This window comes from Bombina bombina, chromosome 2 (assembly GCF_027579735.1).
Source record: "Bombina bombina isolate aBomBom1 chromosome 2, aBomBom1.pri, whole genome shotgun sequence".
Taxonomy (NCBI): domain Eukaryota; kingdom Metazoa; phylum Chordata; class Amphibia; order Anura; family Bombinatoridae; genus Bombina; species Bombina bombina.
Window position 1 is genome coordinate 296,639,532 of NC_069500.1, and position 22,717 is coordinate 296,662,248.

General features: G+C 35.9%; 1 protein-coding gene across 7 annotated transcripts in view; it reads left to right on the forward strand.

Moving 5' to 3' along the window:
• SNCAIP (synuclein alpha interacting protein) overlaps window positions 1-22,717 on the forward strand; it is a 462,588-nt gene that overhangs the window by 373,099 nt on the left and 66,772 nt on the right. For all 7 annotated transcript variants that reach the window (XM_053701602.1, XM_053701601.1, XM_053701600.1 and 4 more), the window contains 4 exons: window positions 4,359-4,472; window positions 10,929-11,054; window positions 19,037-19,206; window positions 21,269-21,361. In XM_053701602.1, coding sequence (XP_053557577.1) covers window positions 4,359-4,472; window positions 10,929-11,054; window positions 19,037-19,206; window positions 21,269-21,361 — 503 coding nt within the window. The remainder of the gene's footprint in view (window positions 1-4,358; window positions 4,473-10,928; window positions 11,055-19,036; window positions 19,207-21,268; window positions 21,362-22,717) is intronic.

Here is a 22,717-nt window from a genome sequence, read left to right on the forward strand (position 1 = left end):
TTTTGTTTTGTAAAACAGTTAACCAGAAGACGTGGTAATCATTCTAGCATAAATTGTGATTGAGCTCAAGTGATCATGTTTACTTTCAACTCGTAATACCAGCGGTAAACCCAACAAGCGCAAACAACCGTGATAAACCCCTTATCGCTCGCGCACAAACGTTTGTACTCCACTCGTAATCTGGCCCATTGTGGGCATAGTTATTGCTCTCATAATTTGATTTCCTAATTGCTCTATTGCAAAGTATCCCTGGATTATTATTTTTTTAATCTTGGTTAAAATGTATTTAAGTTCTTTCTAAATTCCCTTAAAGGGACATTAAACAAAAAACTATTGTACTTATTAAACACCCACTTTTTAAACATGTTAAAATATTTTTGCATAAAAAAGGTTATTTTAAAGCTCTTATACTGATATTAAAACTAACAGGAAAAGCTTGTTTGTGCACCTTATCGTAAGAGATATATTGCTCTCCAGCTGATAATGACTACTTTATTAGTTGTAATTTTTTTTTCCACTAGAAAACATAATAAAACTCCAATGTTTTAAACATATTATCTTCATGTTAATGTCTCTTTATTTACTTAAAGGGACACTGAACCCAATTTTTTTTCTTTAGTGATTCAGATAGAGCGTGAAATTTTAAGCAACTTTCTTATTTACTCCTATTATCAAATGTGCTTTATTCTCTTGCTATCTTTATTTGAAATGCAAGAATGTAAGTTTAGATGCCGGCCCATTTTTGGTGAACAACCTAGCTTGTCCTTGCTGATTGGTGGATAAATTCATCCACCAATCAAAAACTGCTGTCCAGAGTTCTGTACCAAGAAAAAAGCTTAGATGCCTTCTTTTTCATATAAAGATAGCAGGAGAACGAAGAAAAATTGATAATAGGAGTAAATTAGAAAGTTGCTTAAAATTGCATGCTCTATCTGAATCACAAAAGAAAATTTTTGGGTTCAGAGTCCCTATAATTGTAAAAATGAATTATTTTACAGCAAATTATTATAGACGGTCAACATTTAATAATTATATTCCATTGATCATTTTGTACGGTACAAATAATGCCATTATCCCATATTTGCTTTAACAGTAGTTATGATTACACACAATACTACTGGTGCTTAAAGGAGTTTTAATAGAGAAATATCTGTGCCTGAAAAATGAATCATATCCTCAAGTGCATTTAAATCAACAAACTTCCAAATGCTTTTGCCATAAGAAACAGTTGTGGTTGACTTATTTTTAGGCAGCGTTCCAAAATGGAACTCTGTCTCGGTCAACATAAATTAAAATATATACGGAAAAAAAGGAGAAAGGGAGTTATGCAAGTCACTTTTTGATCATAAATAATACAAAATTATTTGGAAAAATGTACATATAACTAGAATATTTGCCAGTCATTAAAGTGATGGGTGAAAACATATTTTACAACTCTCATTCTCTGCTGATTCTGGCCTTCCTATTCATTTTATTGATGCTTCCAATGTATATATATTCTCCAATTTCTTTTACCATCATTCCTCACTCACATTTGTCTTCTGATTCTTCCATGCTATTCATTTATGTGTTTCGTCCTTAAAAGACCATTGTAGTGTATAGTTTATAACTGTATAGACCCAGCATTCAGTATGGTAGGAGCTTTGATATGTACATGTCTACAAACATTCTCCATTTGCCTTTTAACACTGAGATCTACACCTTTTATACAATCCTGTGTCTATCACAGAGGATAACCAGCTGGTTGGTATATGCACACCATAAACACACTAGACTGATTAAAGGGACACTAAACCCAAAAAAAATTCTTTTGTGATTCAGATAGAGCATAACATTTTAAGCAACTTTCTAATTTACTCCTATTATCAAATTTTCTTCATTCTCTTGGTATCTTTATTTGAAATGCAAGAATGTAAGTTTAGATGCCGGCCCATTTTTAGTGAACAACCTAGGTTGTCCTTGCTGATTGGTGGATAAATTAATCCACCAATAAAAAAGTGCTGTCCAGAGTTCTGACCCAAATAAAAAACTTAGATGCCTTTTTTTTTAAATAACGATAGCAAGAGAACGAAGAAAAATTGATAATAGGAGTAAATTAGAAAGTTGCTTAAAATTGCCTGCTCTATCTGAATTGCAAAATAAAAAATTTGGGTAAAGTGTCCCTTTAACAGTGGGTATGTACTAGTTATCAGCTTCATATGCAACACGACTGACCCCGAATAAATGTAAAAGATGCCAGGATTGGCATATCTGGCTCCTCTATGTCCCTACATGCAAAAAAAGGAGGATGCGAAACATGCGTCAGGCGCTTTGTGACGTGATTATGTCTTGACCAGGGGGCCTTTGGTATTGTATTGCAGCTATATTTGATATGATCTATTTGCTTTATTGATTTAACCCTATACTAGATGCTTTTGTAGTACCAGATTAGGACAGGAATACCCAGTGTTTTTAAATAATTGTGTAGGAGCAACACTTGAGACTAGCAGTTCGCCAATCCCTTTTTTTGTGGTTCTCCTTAGGGAGATATTATAGTCACCGGTAGACTATATATTAGGGCTCCTTTTATTTTGTGTTGCACTATATAAAGGGGATAATTACCTCCTTTGAACATTTCTGGTACTAGGCCTTATATTTGATTGTAAAGGTGTTTGCTGCGTGATTTATACAATACTCTGATTTAGACCTTTCATGTCCCTGTATGTTATTTCTTGTTTTAATTGTTTTTAAAGTGATTTTATATTTCTCTTTTTTTATTTTCTTGATATAATAAATGTAAAGTTTTATTTTTTCCCCTCATATTGTGGTGAGGATTGAGAACCCCTCCGTTTTATTCTGTGTCCTCTATTTTGGACCAATCTAATTTAGTGTTTCCCAGAGTGCATAAAAGATGCTCTTTTCTTTCTGTACACTGTGTTAAAGGGACTGTAAACTTTGACATTTCTCACCCACCGTATACATTTTTAAATATCCATTTAATATAATTATTATATTGTGCAGAGTATAAGCGCTGCAGAAGCAAACGAAACTAACTTTTATTATTCCTAACTTATTTACCGCTCCGTCCGCCCATGCAGCCTGAGTACATTCTATAGCAAAGTCAGCGCTGCAGGGCACTTACGTCATACAGACACTTCCTCCTCCCATCGCTATACCCCCGAGCGCGCATTATGTGTAAGATTGCGCATGCGCAAATCCGCAACTCTACTTCACACAATATAAGCAGTGGATCGCGATGCGAAGCGCATTGCAATTCACTGCTTATGTAACATTCCAGTTCCTCCTCGCATCTGAAGAGAATCATTTAGCAACCCACCCTAAACTAAAACGAGCAATTTAACATTATATATTTGTTTTTTGGTAAGTTTACATTTTGTAATGTACCACCAATAATGCCCAATAAATATAACATATAATGAAAAATTTAAATGTTAATCTTTTTGCTCGTTCGTCTGTAGGAGTGACTCACCGCTCTATCAGACACACAGAATCGCAATGCAGAACAAAGCATTGCGATTCTGTATAAGGCTGAAGTTACAAGTAACGATGTCACTGCGCATGCGCACGTCATGAGGGAACGCGCGCTGTGAGGAGAGGAGAAGACGGACGTTCTAACGGCGGTTGGATGCAGGGGCTATGACGAAGCGGTCAGAAAAAAAGATTTATTAGATAGGCGGCCAGATAAAGGTATTTTATGAATAGATAATATATATGTTTGTAACGCTTCCAATGCGCTTTTTCTCTGCATCAAAGGATTATTTATAATAATTAATGTTAATTTTACTGATCAAGGTTTTGTGGATCAAGTGTTTACAGTCCCTTTAACAGTCAGCAAAGAGACTGTTTAAAATGTATAGTTGCGTCTATAGCATATGTTATAATATCATGGTAACAGTCTTATAGGGGAGTATAACCCGTTCCTATTATATCAGAATATCCTAGACTGGTATAATACCAGATACACTGTGTTAGCAATCAACAAATAAATTATCTGTAATATACAGTTACTTCCGTAGCATATGTGGTAGTATCATGGTGTCAATCATTTGAGTATAAATAATTAGTTGTTGCTCAGGATACGATACACAAAGTACTTGAATTATTAAATGCTTATTACGAGTAGCTCCATAAGTTAAAGTAAGTACAGCTGTACGCTCCACTTAAATTAGTCAATAGTAGAAAGTAGCCTAAGGCAATCTAAAACACAAGAGCTCCTAAGACTCCTCACCAATACCCTAGCATCCCTAACATGTTTCGCGTAACCGGCTTTGTCAAAGGTCTAAGTAATTGAATTGTGATTAATAAAGTAGAGATAAAATTGTGGGATTTGAAAACTATTTCTCTTTTGTTTATTGCAGAGAGGCCAGCTGGAGTGTGTGCGGTGGATGGTCAGTGAGACTGAAGCCATTGCAGAACTAAGTTGCTCAAAAGATCACCCAAGCCTTATTCACTATGCAGCTAGCTATGGCCAGGTATGGACTTTACTGTACGTTCTATGCCATTTAAATCTGTCCCTCATTACTTAGTGCAGGTGTGTTCAGGAGGGCTTCTAGACCATAATGTATCTGACCACAAAACCAAATAGGAAGAGTACATGGGTGCTGGTGGGGACCTCATCTTCAACTAAATATTCTTACCTTTCAACCCCCCACTGTCTCCTTTATGTCTCTAATTTCTTTGTGTAGAGCAGAAAATCTAATTTTTACATAAGAGGGTACTATGTTTTTTATTCTCTCAGTGCCAGTGAACATTTTAGAAAAGTATGTACTTCTGTATAAACAAACTGCAGTTGAGCAGTTATTAATTTAACACAAAGATAGGGAAACATATTCATTAATATGTTTGTCAGGAATAAACAATTTGCAGAAAAGAGTATATGGAGGAGTATTGTGCTTTTGCTTAAAGCACTGTAGGGTCACATTGTGTCCTCCAGCATTTAGGTTGGACAGTTGATTTAGTTTCTTGCTTTGGAGTTCAGATTTCCAGACATGCCTTTGGCCTTATGAGACAACTTGACTAAAAGCAAACCATTTGACAATAGGGTATAGCACATTCTGTTTTTTGAGGTTAAACACCAAGTGACAAAAAGGAATGCGTTTAATAATAAAAAGCTTTAATGGAATATGTGTTTCATATTTACACATTTGTGTCAAGCGAATGAAAAATGTTTTGTCATTTTTTATGATAAATGTCACGTGGTACATGATATGCTGCAGCTGAAACAAATTGTACTCTAATCTTGCTATTTGAATCCTGTCCTTTTTAAATTAGAAATAGTATATCTTTGTTCAAGCATTGTCACTTGTAGCTATATTTTCTTACTCTATATCGTAGACTAATGTCTATAAACCCCTCAAACTATATTGCTTTCTGTTTATTCCTATAGTCTTACCCTCTGGTGCAGCCTAAATCTCACTTGCTCCATTTAGCATCTGCTTGTCTGTGAGCCGGCAGGTAACCCCTTAATGGCTAATTTACTAGTGGAGCACTATCTTGCACTCTCCCTCACTAGTTGACTTTGGTAGATGCAGTCTTTTTGCGCACCATGGGTTGTGCTCACATTACAATTTGAAATTAAAAAGTTTTAACTCGAACGAAAGCCTATCGGCTAGATTTAGAGTTCTGCGGCCAAAGGGGTGCGTTCGCTACGCGTGTTTTTTTTCTCCCGCACCTTTTAAATACCGCTGGTATTTAGAGTTCACAGAATGGCTGCGTTAGGCTCCAAAAAGGGAGCGTACAGGCTTTTTTACCGCCACTGCAACTCTAGATACCAGCGTTGCTTACGGACGCGGCCAGCTTCAAAAACGTGCTCGTGCATGGTTCCTCCACAGGAAACAATGGGGCTGTTTGAGCTGAAAAAAAACCTAACACCTGCAAAAAAGCAGCGTTCAGCTCCTAACTCAGCTACATTGTTTCCTATGGGAAAACACTAGGAAAAGTCTGCACCTAACACCCTAACATGTACCCCGAGTCTAAACACCCCTAGCCTTACACTTATTAACCCCAAATCTGCCGCCCCCGCTATCGCTGACCCCTGCATATTTTTTTTAACCCCTAATCTGCCGCTCCGTACACCGCCGCTACCTACATTATACCTATGTACCCCTAATCTGCTGCCCCTAACACCGCCGACCCCTATATTATATTTATTAACCCCTAATCTGCCCCCCACAACGTCGCCTCCACCTACCTACAATAATTAACCCCTAATCTGCCGACCGAACCGCACCGCTACTATAATAAATGTATTAACCCCTAATCCGCCTCACTCCCGCCTCAATAACCCTATAATAAATAGTATTAACCCCTAATCTGCCCTCCCTAACATCGCCGACACCTAACTTCAATTATTCACCCCTAATCTGCCGACCGAATCTCGCCGCTACTGTAATAAATGGATTAACCCCTAAAGCTAAGTCTAACCCTAACACTAACACCCCCCTAAATTAAATATAATTTTTATCTAACGAAATAAATTAACTCTTATTAAATAAATTATTCCTATTTAAAGCTAAATACTTACCTGTAAAATAAACCCTAATATAGCTACAATATAAATTATAATTATATTGTAGCTATTTTAGGATTAATATTTATTTTACAGGCAACTTTGTAATTATTTTAACCAGGTACAATAGCTATTAAATAGTTAAGAACTATTTAATAGCTAAAATAGTTAAAATAATTACAAAATTACCTGTAAAATAAATCCTAACCTAAGTTACAATTAAACCTAACACTACACTATCAATAAATTAATTAAATACAATACCTACAATTATCTACAATTAAACCTAACACTACACTATCAATAAATTAATTAAATACAATACCTACAATTATCTACAATTAAACCTAACACTACACTATCAATAAATTAATTAAATAAAATACCTACAAATAAATACAATTAAATAAACTAACTAAAGTACAAAAAATAAAAAAGAACTGTTACAAAAATATAAAAAAATATTTACAAACATTAGAAAAATATTACAACAATTTTAAACTAATTACACCTACTCTAAGCCCCCTAATAAAATAACAAAGCCCCCCAAAATAAAAAATGCCCTACCCTATTCTAAATTAAAAAAGTTCAAAGCTCTTTTACCTTACCAGCCCTGAAAAGGGCCCTTTGCAGGGCATGCCCCAAAGAATTCAGCTCTTTTGCCTGGAAAAAAAACACATACAATACCCCCCCCCCCCAACATTACAACCCACCACCCACATACCCCTAATCTAACCCAAACCCCCCTTAAATAAACCTAACACTAAGCCCCTGAAGATCTCCCTACCTTGTCTTCACCTCACCGGGTCCCGATCTGTCCAGAAGAGCCTCCGATGTCTTGATCCAAGCCCAAGCGGGGGGCTGAAGAGTGATGTCCATCCTCGGGCTGAAGTCTGGATCCAAGCGGCGGCTGAAGAAATCCATCATCGGGCTGAAGTCGGAAGTCCATCATCGGGATGAAGTCTTCTATCAAGCAGCATCTTCAATCTTCTTTCTTCCGGAGCGGAGCGGAGCCATCTTCTTCCCAGCCGACGCGGATCCATCCTCTTCTAACGACGCCTACTCGCCGAATGACGGTTCCTTTAAATGACGTCATCCAAGATGGCGTCCCTCGAATTCCGATTGGCTGATAGGATTCTATCAGCCAATCGGAATTAAGGTAGGAATATTCTGATTGGCTGATGGAATCAGCCAATCAGATTTAAGTTAAATCCGATTGGCTGATCCAATCAGCCAATCAGATTGAGCTCACATTCTATTGGCACATTCTATTGGCTGATAATGCCCATTTCCACCATCAGAGCAGTAATTAAGAAGTTACAGTCAACTGGAAATGTTATGAATCAACCTGAAAGAGGACATGTGTCTATATCATCTCAACACACTGTGAAGACAAGGATCACAGCTGGAGAATTGCAGAAGTTAGTTGCGTCTTGGGTTCTGAAAGTCTCTAAAACTACAATCTGACGTCACCTACATTACCATAAGTTGTTTGAAAGGGTGTCTTGAAAAACGCCTCTACTCTCATCCGAAAATAAACTCAAGCGTCTTCATTTTACCAGACACTACTGGAACCTCAAATGGGATTGGGTTCTATAGTCAGATCAAACCAAAATATTGCATTTTAGCAATAAACAAAATAGGTGTTTTGGCACACACAGAGAGGTAGCCATATAGAAAAGTACCTCATGCCCACGGTTAAATATGGTGGTGGCTCTTTAATGTTTTGGGACTGATTTTCTGCCAGAGGACCTGGACATTTTGTTAGGCTACATGGCATCATGGACTCTATCAAATATCAACAGATATTAAATGAACACCTGACTGCCTCTGCCAGAAAGCTTAAAATGAGCTGTGGTTGGATCTTCCATCAGGACAATGATCCAAAAAATACATCAAAATCAACACAATAATGGTTTACTGACCACAAAATCAAGATCCTGCCATGGCCATCCCAGTCCCCTGACTTGAGCCCCAGAGAAAACCTGAACTGAACACCAGCATTGATCCAAGATATCAAGTATTGGTCACCTCACATAACTAGAGATGTTATTGATAGGAACGCCCACTAACAAACTGTGGGAAAGCTAGGTGAGGCAATGCACTTGCATTTGAAAACCTGACAAAAACATATATGATGCACCTTGTAAGAGAATTCTAATTGGAATGGAGCCCATTTCATAAAGAAAGCACAGGATAATGCAATATATGTTCACACCCTTTAATCATAAGAAAGGAATGCAATGTCATGCATTGTGTTACACTTTAAAGGACCAGTAAGCACAGTAGATTTGCATAATCAACAAATGCAAGATAACAAGACAATACAATAGCATTTACTCTGAATTTCAAATGAATAGTAGGTTTCTTTCTAACAAATTTTAAAGTTATGTATATTTCCACTCCTCCTGTACCATGTGATAGCAATCAGCAAATCACAAATGCATATACGTATATTCTGTGAATTCTTGCACATGCTCAGTAGGAGCTGGTGACTCAAAAAGTGTAAATATAAAAGACTGTGCACATTTTTTTTTAATGTAAGTAAATTGGAAAGTTGTTTAAAATGACATGCTCTATCTGAATCATGAAAATTTTATTTGACCTGAGTGTCCCTTCAAAGTTTGAATATAATTGCCCACACAAAAACTTATAGGAACACAAAATCCACAACAAGCACATTGTTTTTTAAAAAAGTAATAATGATTAACAATGAATATTCCTGTACAACCAATCTTTGGGCTTGATATGATTTCATACAACCCATCCCCAGGCTTGATATGATTAATGTTGCAATTAGCATACTGCTGAAAATTGCTGGCAAGGTTGAGGAACAGGGTGGAAACGAAAGCACCAATGCTGTAGAGATAGTTTGAAAAGCAATCAGTCATACATCTTTAAATCTTTACAAATGATTGTATTTTGACTTTAATCGCATATTTAAATTACCATATTGCTGACCCATCATGCCCTTCACAGATGCTCAAATGGTAACCTGTGTATTTATGTTTTTGTAGAAATGGTGGCATAGGTTACCTGACTAGCAAATTTGATTTCTTTCTACTTTGTATCTAGTAGATTACAGCTACACTTTTTTCAGCAAATCAAATGTAATCTTTAGGACTATGTTACAACTCATTTGAAAGAGGAGCATTTTCTCATGTAGCAGTTTAAAAACCATGTTATCACTTATTTGAAAGAGGAGTCTCTTATTTTTCATAATAAAGCTTCATTGACCTGCCCTTTTATCACTCTACATCTGATATATAATAGTTAAAGGGATAGAAAGATCAAAATTGAACTGAGTATGGGCAAATTTTAATTTGAAAAAGAATAATTTGTTAGTCAATTGCTGTTTAATATTAGTTTATCCTTTAAAATGAGGGGTCTTTCCCCTCTGTAGGTAGCATGGATTAGAATTATGGGATTTATTTAATCTTTTCCCCAGTGATTAGACTCTAGACATGCAAAACCTGGGGTGCATTATTTTCCTGTTCTTGCCCATCTTGGGTCACCCATGTGTGCAAATTAGTTCATAAGTTATTGTGATCAGGAATAAACATTACTGAGTCAAAATACTCCCTAATTTTATAAATCATTCTCTTCCACATTGATGTGTCACTTTTCTAATGATAGGAAACAAAAATATAATTGAATTACCATGAATAAAGATTCACTAAAACACATATAAGTAAAGAAACTATGTTGAAAGTTTTGTTACTTTTTTAATTTATTTTTTAAAAAGAAAATTAAAAACACAAAAGCATCCCACAGAAAACACAACCCATAATTGATTTGATTGCATCATTATTCATGTATTTTCAAATGCAAGTCTGTTAAGTATCTTTTTTTAATGACTAGGCCATTTTTGTATTTTCAGCTATACTAAAGTTTGTAAAGTAGCCAGTATTTGTCTGCTAATACTTTGATATGACAAAAATCGAGAACTTTCAACACAAAGATAAGTGTAAATCTGAGTAACACACTGCTGCAAGAGAATTTGATGAAGACTATATACATATCAGGCAAGTGCAGAGTCAGCTAAAGGAACCATTAAAAAACCACAGCCTCTTCCATTACGACTGAGCCTTTGGCTTCCGTTCACAATGTGTTGCAAACCAGATAAAATATTCACACTCTGGGTTCAATATAACATTAGAGGGGACTCAGGTGTACAGAGCATAGTGTATAAAATATTGGCTGCATGTCGTATTCTAAGCCTGTAGCAAGCTGATGTATTCACCAGAGGGGAAAATTAAACTCAGAATTTTAAATGAATACAGTTGTTAAATTGCTTCATAAAACATTGTCTCATAATGTCTGCCAATATACCTACATTATTGTAATCTCTGTCTTACAAAGGCACATGAGTATGTGTACAAAAGACTGAACATTATCTTGTGTATGAATTTTTACTTAGGAAAAAATACTACTGTGGCTCCTCCAATTCATGCAAGAGCAGGGTATTTCCTTGGATGAAGTTGACAAATCTGGGAACAGCGCTGTTCATGTAGCATCACAGCATGGATATCTGGGGTGCATACAGGTAACTGAGGGGGGATAATAAATATATATATTATATATATATATATATATATATATACACACACATACACACACACATACACACACACACACACACACACATATATGTCACATTCAAATGTGAAATAGTATTTCTAGTCTAATACTGTGTTTTAAATGTGATATTCTATTCGAATGTGATATTCGATTCGAATGTGACATTCGAATTCAAAATAGTATTTCTAGTCTAATGCTGTGTTTTATAAATGTAATATTCGAATTCGAATGTGACATTCGATTCGAATTTGATATTCGATTCGGATGTGACATTCAAAATAGTGTTTCTAGTCTACAATTGTGTTTTAACAAAGTAGTATTCGAATACGAATGTGACATTCGAATGTAACATTCGAATTCGAATGTGACATTTGAAAACTGTAAACAACATTCGAAAATCGTATTTTTAAGAATATTTGTTCTTATTAACATTCTATTATGTAAATCGAATTTCTACAATAACATTCGTTCTAACATTTGAATTCGGATATAAACACATTCACCCATCCCTAATATACACACACACACATGTACACACAATGCATATAGTATATGTATAGAGTAGTTACATTATAATTATTGTTATTAATAATAATAATAATAGTAATATTATTTTACTTTGTGGTTTGGAAATACAAGTTTATAATCAGAAAGTTTAAGAAACTATGACAAGCACATTTTTATTTGAGTGTGTATAATATTGTTACAATTCAAACTATTATATTCATTTTCTGCATATTTATTTTTCAAATATGGAATTGATTCCAATCCTTTAGAGAAACGTATTGAATGAGTTTCTGTAGGAAATCACCATTCAATTCTATGGGGATTTTTATAGAAAAATTAGTTGCTACATTTTTCTAAAGGATTGATAAAGTTTGAACAATTTTGATGTTTCAATAGCATTACCTATAAACATTTTCCATTTTTTATTGCCACTCCTAATGGAATAATGGGGATGGATTAGAGGGCACCTTTGTATATTTTTATATAACCAAATGATATGACTATAATCTGTTATAGTTTTTACAGGTTGTATCTTACAAGCTTGGTTAATTAGAGCTGCACTATGGGCTTCTACTTCTTATTCCTTAAAAGTACAGCAAAGGGTATGGGTGCTCCATTAACACAAACTCTTCTGTATTACTTTATTATTGAATTACAAGTCCTGTAGTTAACAACAACCTCCTCAGTTGTCTTGTTGTATTAAAGGAAATTAAAAATATTCTGTATTACAAGTCCTGTAGTTCCCAAGAACCTTATCAGTTGTCTCATTGTATTAAAGGAAATTAAAAAAAAAAAATGGGTACAAAAACTTGTGCTTGTTCTACACTTCCTATAGAGGCCAAAAACCAAGTATGTAACATAGGGCTTCAAAGTGCTTCAAATCAAATAGCTGGGTTAGGCAATCTGAAGAATTTTGGAAGCTTGATGCCCCTGTTTCCTCGCGAGCCTTGCTCAAAGTACTAAAGAATTTTTAGCATTTTTGCTATAACTCAATTTAAAATCGAACCTTATTTTTTTTTTTTTACCAATCAAAACTATATATTTTTTTGTGACAAGCCAAGGTATTGAGCTAGGCCCAATTTAATATATTTCATGGCACAGTTTTGCTGCCAAATGCGATCTTGTTAACTATTTCACAAACTTTGGCTTTCTCACTGAAATGTTTTACATACCGCTTGTGCAATCATAACACATATGGTTGTAAAAGCTTCTCTGGGATCCCCTTTGTTCTGAAAGAGCAGAAATGCATGGCATCACAATTCATTTGTTGGCAATTAGAAGGCTGCTAATTGCAGCAACTCACCACACTCACAACTCCTGGCAGTAAAGGGGTTAATCAGTTTCCTTTTAAGGTTCATTTTTACTGTAGTATAGAGATTACACTCCCAGCTGAAACCTCTTACCCCTAATTCCTACCTTATCCGTCCTCCCCTACTGGTCACCACCATCTTAGGTACTGGCAGAGTTTAGGGCTTTTTAAAAAAAATATATATTTATTTATTTATGTTTTTCTGTAGTGTAGGGGTCCCTACTCACCTTCCCACTTCCCTGATCCACCCAACAGTTCTCTTACCCTCCCACTGCCTGCCATCATATTTGTTACTGGCAGCATTTAAGTGACCCTAGTAAGATTACAATGCACTGGGTAACTGCTTAAAGATATGTTAAACATCCCTAATGTTTGTGTAAAAATTTTGCTGCTTCCCACACTCCCTAGAAAGGCCAATAAGCCTGTAGGCTAGGTTTTCAAAATCATCCAAATCGTCCTTATCGGCTGTTTGATTTGCAGCAGTTGCACGATATGGAATATGCTTTTTGGTCTTTCTAGGGGTGTGAAAGAGGTGTTTAATGTCTATCCCTAGACTATCTCATTCCTACAAAGTACCACCACCAACATGTGAAGGGGCTGGGATCTGGCATGTCAGTTACTGTGGTCTATGGGGACTTGAAATAAAGCATTGGCCTGCAATGAATCTAGTACATCAAGGGGCATATTTATGATTGTGCGAGCGGACATGATCCGATATAGCGATCGCTGCTTCATAACTTCTGTTTCCGGCGAGCCTTCACACGGGGCATCAAGCTCCGTACAGAGCTTGATAAATATGCCCCCAAGTGTTTTTTTTCTTCTTTTTGTTAAATACTTAGTATTATTTCAATATAAAGAAAATGTATAGACTTTAGTTTTCATTTGTCAGTGGTATTTTATGTTCTGTGTCTCTGTACGTTCAGATTTTTATATTGAGCATAAGAAGTAATTCCTAAAAATATTATATATATCCTAATCCCTAAATAAACACAGCACTTGTGATTACATCATATCACTGTATACTATTCTAGCCAATTCAGTTAATAATATAATTACGTGAAGATTGTAATAATAATGTATAAGCAGGGTTGCAAAGTTTATCCAGTTGTATCCACTGAAGAATAAAAGTATGGCAAATTAAATGGTGATATTATTTTTGAGACAATAAGTTTATTTTTTACTAATTACCGCATGCAGTTTATGGTTTCTTTTGGAACCAAACTTTTACTTTTTGGCTTCATTTTCAATCCATCTACTGCCATCTGGTGGTAAGAAGCTTAAATGTTATGAATGAATGGAACAGAAGAGAAGTCAGAGACATAATTAAATTGTTAAGGTTTTTTTAAGTCGTAGTTACTAGGTTTAGATAATATTTGATATTTTGCTCTCACTTTTGCATAGATATGAATTTGTTAAAAATGGCTTAAATATTTTTGATCATCTATATAGAAAAAAAGTGAAGAGCATTATAAACTTGCCTGTGTGTTTAAATTGAGTTGCTAATAAATACCACGGGGCTAATGTGTATTGTATCAATACTGATAAACTTGCTAATTCATTTTTCAACAACAAGACATGTTTGATAAATGTGGATACTGAAGGGTCATTCAAGGAACCACCAACAGGCAGATGTCAGTTGTATACAAGAATTTAAAGGGACACTAAACCCCAAAAAAATATTTCATGATTCAGATAGAGAATACAATTTTAAATAACATTCAAATTGACTTCTATTATCTAATTTGCTTCATTCTTAAGATATCCTTTGTTGAAGAAATAACAATGCACATGTGTCAGCCAATCACACAAGGCATCTATGTGCATCTACCAATCAGCAGCTACTGAGCATATCTAGATATGCTTTTCAGCAAAGAATATCAAGCGAATGAAGCAAATTAGATAATAGAAGTAAATTAGAAAGTTGTTTAAAATGGTATGTTCTTTCTAAATCATGAAAGAAAAAATTTGGGTTTCATGTCCCTTTAATTCACATGACTGACAAATAGAGCCGCTTTGCAGTCTTTTTTTCTGAGAAATAAGTGAAGACATTGGTTTTGATCCTGCAACATCTTACTTGTCTGGTTTATAATTGAAAACATAGCAAGGACAGTATTTCTTGATAGTATACCAAAGCAAATGCCAAAAGGTTGTCTCAATTTAATGAGTCAAGTTTTGGCAATGTCTTAAACACTAACAATCTTCTAAAATATACATTAATATAAAACTAAAAGTTCCAAAATTCTAAAATGCTTGACTTATAAGGCCAAATATTACATTCTGACTAAAATAAAATGCTGATATAGCAGATTTTGTGCTTTTAAAAAAATGAATTGTTCTGCTGTTTGCAGAATTAGTTTATGTAAGTATTATGCTGTTAGAGCCCAGTGATAATCTGCATATAATTACATACAAATTGGAAAGGTTATTGAAAGTCTTTTAGTTTTAAAGTAATAAACAATCTTCTATTTATTTACAGTAAGTTTTTTTTTGTCAAAGGGGTTGAATACATTAACCAGGGTTAATACCAATGTAAACAGTACATTAAATGGAAGCCAACAAGGGTTTTGGTCAGGTGCTAATGTATACTCATTAAAACTATTGACTATGTAAATGTGGTCTAAGTGTACAAAATCAGAAAGAGGGTTTGTAAAAGTTGCAAAGAGTCTTTGAAAACCTGGTTAACCTCTTAAGGACATATGACGGAATTTTTCCGTCATAAAACAATTGAGCAAACTGAAAGCTGTGTCCTTAAAGGGTTAAAGACAAATGCCTTCAGCTGCTTTGTAAATATTCCCTTAGTCCTTTACTGGGTATGGTAGAGAGCAAGAGTATTTTGAGGCTGCGCACATGAAAGCCCCAGTGGTAGAATACATAGTAGATTCTTGGGTCTGTTTATGGGTTTTCACTTGCAGATATAAATTGGTATTTTGGTGTAAAGAGAATTAGGAGATCATTTAGATAACTAGGAAGAGCATTTTATGACAGCATACCAAAGCCAGAATTAGTTAAAGGGACACTCAAGTCAAAATTAAACTTTCATTATTCAGATAGAGCATGCAATTTTAAACAACTTTCCAATTTACTTCCATTAACAAAATGTGCACACAGTATTTTTATATTTAAACTTTTTGAGTCACCAGCTCCTACTGAGCATGTGCAAGAATTCACAGAATAATCGTGTATGCATTTGTGATTGGCTGATGGCTGTCACATGGTACGTGTATGCATTTGTGATTGGCTGATGGCTGTCATATGGTACAGGGGGAGTGGAAATAGACATAACTTTTAAAATTGTCAGAAAAAAAATCTACTACTCATTTGAAGTTCATACTAAGAGGCCTATTTATCAAGCCGTCAACCGCAAATACGCTGGAATTCCGCAGCGTAATTGTGGCGAGGCTGATTCGCCTTATTTATCAAAGCCTACAGACCAGCAAAAGTTGAAATTTGTGACGTAACATACAATCCGCCGGTCTCAGTCCGACACAGATCGATGCTTACGTCATTACAGATGTTCCGAATGCAAATTTGGCACTATCTGACACCTTTTGCTAGTTAACAAACTGCTAACAGGTACGCTCGCCACTATTCCGGGCCAGCGTACCTGCTTTTCAATCCGCCACCCTGGAGGCTGCGGATGCCATAGGAATCAATGGGAGTCTGAAAACAGCGAAAGCTTATGTTCGATGCTGCCCGATATCCCATTTTAATATAGTGGTGGTGTTGACAGGGTATTAATAAAGCTGGGAAAAAGCCAAATAGCAGTGAGATCGATGACTGTTAGCTAACAACAGTCCGCTGCTCATTGCCCCGTACTTGGTGTGCGGCTTTTTGACAGCTTTTTTAATAAATATGGAGAGCGTATTCATGTCCCCAATGTTAGGCGATGTCAGGTGAGCGTATTGGTGCCGTCGAATGCAAGAAAGTTGACGGCTTGATAAGTAGGCCTCTATGTGCTATTGCATTGTCTTGTTATCTTGCATTTGTTGATTATGCAAATCTACTGTGTTGACTGGTCCTTTAATAAGGGAGCCATAGAAGGGCACTGAAGAGTTTTATTTAGTAAGTTTTGTTTACCTAGCTGCTCAACCAGGGCCTTTATAGAGGCATCAGTAGTAGAGAACCATGAACCATTGTGGGAAGGTCCTCCATCGGTATCAAAGGTTTATCTGCTAAATTCCTGAGATGTTTTAGGGTAGATGCTGGATCCCTTGTATTTAAAGCAAAGGACATGTAGAGTTGTTTGTCATCTACATAATATAAGACCATGGCTGGTCTAATGGCACAGTGTTAGATTTAGGTAAGGTTGCAGGGTCTGTTGTTTCCTCCAGATGGCCTATTTTTGAGTTGTGATCACCCCAAAGCACACATTTTTTAACTTTGGTTTTTCCCAGGGACCACAAAAACTAGTTCATAGCCCAGAATGTAGCCCTTGTGCTGCCAATTAGCTATCTCTGGTCTGTAGTATCAAAGCCTACATACTCATTATAGGACAGAATTTATACACATTATGTTCACCTTACAGGAGGAATTTTTACTTATTTGCCCATATGCAATTTCCCATTGCTATAGTACAGTATTCAATACTACTTTCACTGGTTACGTTTTCCTGCTCCCCTAAGAGTCTTCAACAAAGCTAGTATATTTATTTTTCTTAAGCCATAGTCAGTTTGCCTGTATTCTTATTATGCTTCTGAGACAGCTTAATCAATCTAGGTCTTAGCTGTGTCATGGAGGAATTCAGACTTGCTGAATAGAAAATAAACATCAACTTTGCTACCAAGGCAATACTTTAAAGTTAATGACATGACAATCATTTTGATTTATATTAACCAGTTTGCTGCTAAAAAGGGGGCAAACATTTATTTTTTTTCTATGAAATAGTGACTTTTCATTAAGAGTGGGCAATAAAATGCTGGCGCATCTGTCCTAGCATTACCACAGAACTAAATTACCTTAGATGTCCACTAGATAAACCCACCACAATCCCACATCCACCCACAGCTATACCTCCTCTAACTAATAAATCTTCTATCTTAACTGAGAATAGAATACCAATGACGGATCAACCCCTGCTTTTCTGTAGCAGTAACAACCCAGATTGTATATATTTGTGGGCTTTTCCCAACAACCACGGTACCAGCCTGTCATCAATAAATTATACTATGAGTCCACACTGCACTGTACGCCCCCAACCTAATATAAATACCATGTAATGCTCCCCCCTCTTATTTTGCACCTCCACCACAAGCAATCACACACCTTGGTGTTAGGGGGTTCAGGGAATCAGGGTTTTCTGGAGGATTAGAATGAGAGCAGTTCTGCAACCCAAATTTAAGTTTATGATTAATTCAAAGCCATTGTCCTGATACTAACAATAGAGCTTAAAATACAGATTATGACCTCCTTGAACCTGAAGAGCACTTATCAGAGCACATTATCTCATCCAATAAAATGATTAGCAAAACTAAAATACATGTCCTGCTACATCTTCACGCTGTTATAGCTATAACTGTATAACTGTGTAAACAAGATATGATGTATACCAGGGCATTGTTATATTTATTTATTTGTATAGGGCAAGCATACTGAAAAGGCCATGTACACAAACAACTTATAAATCAAATCAAGAGAAAGATCTACATAATGTTTGCACAGATTCTCCATTATTTTAAGTGCTGAGTCTTTATGAAGTAAGGACCATATGTAGTATGCACATGATATTACAGAGATGCATTTTTCACATATCTATATTGAAGCACATACAACATACAAGTAATATATGTGAAAAGTTTCAGACATTTAACCTTAGTAGCAGCTGATGAGTTGACATGGGCTACATTCTATTTAGTATGTATTCCTTATTTGTATTGATAAGTAATATTCTACACGAAGCACACTAAAACATGCATTATGTAACTAGTTTCAGTCTTGCATTGTTTATATATATATATATATATATATATATATATATATATATCCCGTGTATATATATATATATATATATATATATATATATATATATATATATATATTTATATAAAGCATATCTCACTTTAATATTCCTAGAGGGTGCAATATATTCTGATTACGTGACATATAGCAACTTATTTATTTTACCTTCATTGCAGACATTGGTTGAATATGGAGCAAATGTGACCATGCAGAATCATGCAGGAGAAAAGCCCTCTCAAAGTGCAGAACGACTTGGACACACCACATGCTCAAGATATCTGGTGGTCGTTGAAACTTGCATGTCACTGGCATCTCAAGTTGTAAAACTAACAAAACAGCTGAAAGAGTAAGAGAATAAATAATACATTTAGTCCCCACATACTGTCATATATTATTTGTCTTTGTTTAGAAATCCCTCCAATCTCTCTCTCTCTCTTTTCAATTACTATGAAAAAGTTATTTTCAGTTATGTGTTATGACGTATTTATAAGGGTTTGTAGAAGGAGGCGCTGGTTCACAGGGGGTCTCAGTGGATTCACTACAATATCCCTCAATCTTTCCAAAACTTCTCCACTATCTTACTAGGGTATAGTGGTTCCTATTGTTGATAAAAATCACATTGACGTAGTGCATCCAAACACTATAATGAATAAGTGTAGATACTCACAGAGTAAAATAGAAATAAACGGCTTCAGGTGAATAAAAAATATATTCTCCAGCTTTTTATGTTTAAAAAGCTATTTTTATTTTGCTCAACGCGTTTCAATGGACAAACCGTCTTTCTCAAGAGCATTTAAAATAGAGTAGTGAATATAATATGTTTTATACGCAATCATACTATTTAAAATGCTGTTAAGAAAGATGGTTTGTCCGTTGAAACAAGTTGAGCAAAATAAAAATAGCTTTTTAAACATAAAAAGCTGGAGAATATCCTTTTTATTCACCTGGAGCCATTTATTCATATTTTACTCTGTGAGTATCTACACTTATTCATTATGGTGTTTGGATGCACTACGCTAATGTGATTTTTATCAACAATAGGAACCACTATACCCTAATAAGATAAATCACACAAATTGCTGTAAAACAGAGCGCTCACCTGCAGACAAACGATTCGACTTGTATATCCGAAGAACCGGCACTATGGAGCGTGGGCAGGGACACACCCCCTTACCTAGACCAATGCTGTGGCTGCTGCTACGGGCAGAACTGCCACTCACACCCCAAATGGACAAATCCAATGTACTAATCCAGAGAGTAGTAGCGCTCAGAGCATGGTATCTTTAGTATCCAAAACGAGATGAAAAAGATCCCAAATTAATAAAAATGCACATTTTTTATTTGAAATTTAAAAACATATAGGCAAAATAGCCAGCAACTTCATGCAACCATCAGGTCAGAAAAATGAACAGGTACACACGCAGACGCGTTGTGTGTGCATGCGCACTTGATCACTGCTACCCTAATAAGATAGTGGAGAAGTTTTGGAGCGATTGGGGGATATAGATGTGAATCTACTGAGACCCCCTGTGAACCAGCGCCTCCTTCTACAAACACATATCTATCAAACAGTCCTTGGGAGGTTCTACCACCAGAGGGGAGTCAATATCCGTATTGTATACCATTTTCTTGATTGCATTTGTATACCTTGTTGCCTATGAGTTGAAACCCCACAAATAGCCAACCAGGAGTGGCCTAAGCATGTAGACATATATCACTGCCACTGTCCTGACAGGAGCCTCAGAGCAACTTTAGCAACGTGTTCAATTTCTTTGGGAGTTTAAGTACATAGACCTTGTTTTCAGTGCTATTGTAAACTATGCAAACTTCTGGTAACATAAAACATCTCCACAGACTTGGGGATACTTGTAGTTACCAACAGTTTACAAAGGTTACACAAGCATTGGAACTAGGCCATCATTAGCCAGGGACATTAGTCCAAATATATTAGCTTGAATGAATTAGAGAATTTTATCTTTGCAAATAAAGTCTCTTAAATCTATGAAATGCATAGTATTTTGCTTTATATTTATGCTACTCTTCCTATGGCTGTAAGAAAGCTTCAGACATTAGTGTATTAAACACTGAACACTTGAAGGTAGAGCAGACTTAGGCAAAGAATGCAGAAGTAAAAAAAACTGTGATCTGCTTCTGGTGCCATTCATAGAGTGTTTATAAAATGTGCAGCTACCATAAATTCTATAGTGCTTTTCTGTTTCAAATCAGGTCACACATCATATGCTTCCATTTACAAGTAGTTAAAGAGTTTAAAGGTGAGAACCATGAACAATAAAAACAAAAGGAAGTATGAAATGTCCATGGAGTTTATTGTATAAAGAGTATGGTGTCAGGCAAGATTTCTAACATAAAAAAAAAAAATCCTTTAAAATGTAAGTATTTCATTGCAGGCAGACGGCAGAGCGAATCACTTTACAAACACACCTTGAACAGCTACTGGAAGCCCAGAGAACAGAGGGCAGATCCCTGCCAACATCCCCCAGGTAATATAATGGTCTCCATTCATACTCTGCCAAAAGATGGAGAAAAGGAGGAAACTGCAGACTTGTTAAGAGGAAGAGAAGGAGATAATGGGCCGAGTTAAATACTAGGGGTTGCCAGGTTCTGCTTAATGGGAAACTCTGATTTCCTGATGTACAGACTCTGTTATATTGTACATTGCAAGTACAACTTCTTTTTGTCAATCCCTCTATTTGCTTTATGATAAGTTGGTATGAACTAAATGGAGCTTTTTTTATTACAGATTCCTCTAGACGACACTACAAGACCATTCTTTTATATTATTTTGCTTCATTCTCAGAGGGTTGTGGATTATGTGTACGTTTTCACAAGATAGGATTTCAGATCTTGAAATTCACTTAAGATTTTTATATAGAGTATTTGTTAAGCACAAAGCTTCATTTCATAACACACCATCACATTTTGACATTGATTACACAATAAAATGTCCGCTAGTGTGTTGCAATGAAAATGAATAAGCAATGCAAATAAGTAACCTACAGCTCGTTTAATATATATATATATTACCACAATGAAATTATTTTCTTTTATGGAAAATGCATTAAACCGCCCGTAGTAATATAGTGAATGAAGTTGTAAAATACACATATCCATGAAACTGTTTCTTTTAAGATCTGTCATTCATGTTTTTTATTTCAACTTTTGCCAATCACACATGAACTGGAAAAAAGGTAAAATTATTTTCTGTTTCCAACAAAGGGCCACATTACGAGTAGAGCGCTAATGTTTGTGCACAAGCGATAAGGGCTTTATTATAGGTTTTTGTGCTCGTCTGGTTTCCCGCTGGTGTTACGAGTTGAAAGGAAATGCGATCACTTGAGGGCATAATGATTTGCGCTAGAATGATTACTGCGTCCTCAGAGCTCTGGTTAACTGTTTCGCAAAACAAAAAAAGTGTCACAATACACATACAAAAAACATTACAAAGTACAGTCACACTTATAACACCATCTAATAAAAATATTTTTAAAAAAATTGCACACAAAAGTTATAAAGGCACAAAGATATAACGGGGCATATGTATCAAGCTCGTTATGGAGCTTGATGCCCCGTGTTTCTGGCGAGCCTGCAGACTCGCCAGAAACACCAGTTATGAAGCAGCGGTCACAAAGACCGCTGCTCCATAACCTGTCCACCTGCTCTGAGCAGGCGGACAGGAATCCCTGGAAATCAACCCGATCGAGTACGATTGGGTTGATTGACACCCCCTGCTGGCGGCCCATTGGCCGCGAGTCTGCAGGGGGCAGCGTTGCACCAGCAGCTCTTGTGAGCTGCTGGTGTAATGCTGAATACGGCGAGCGTATTGCTCGCCGTATTCA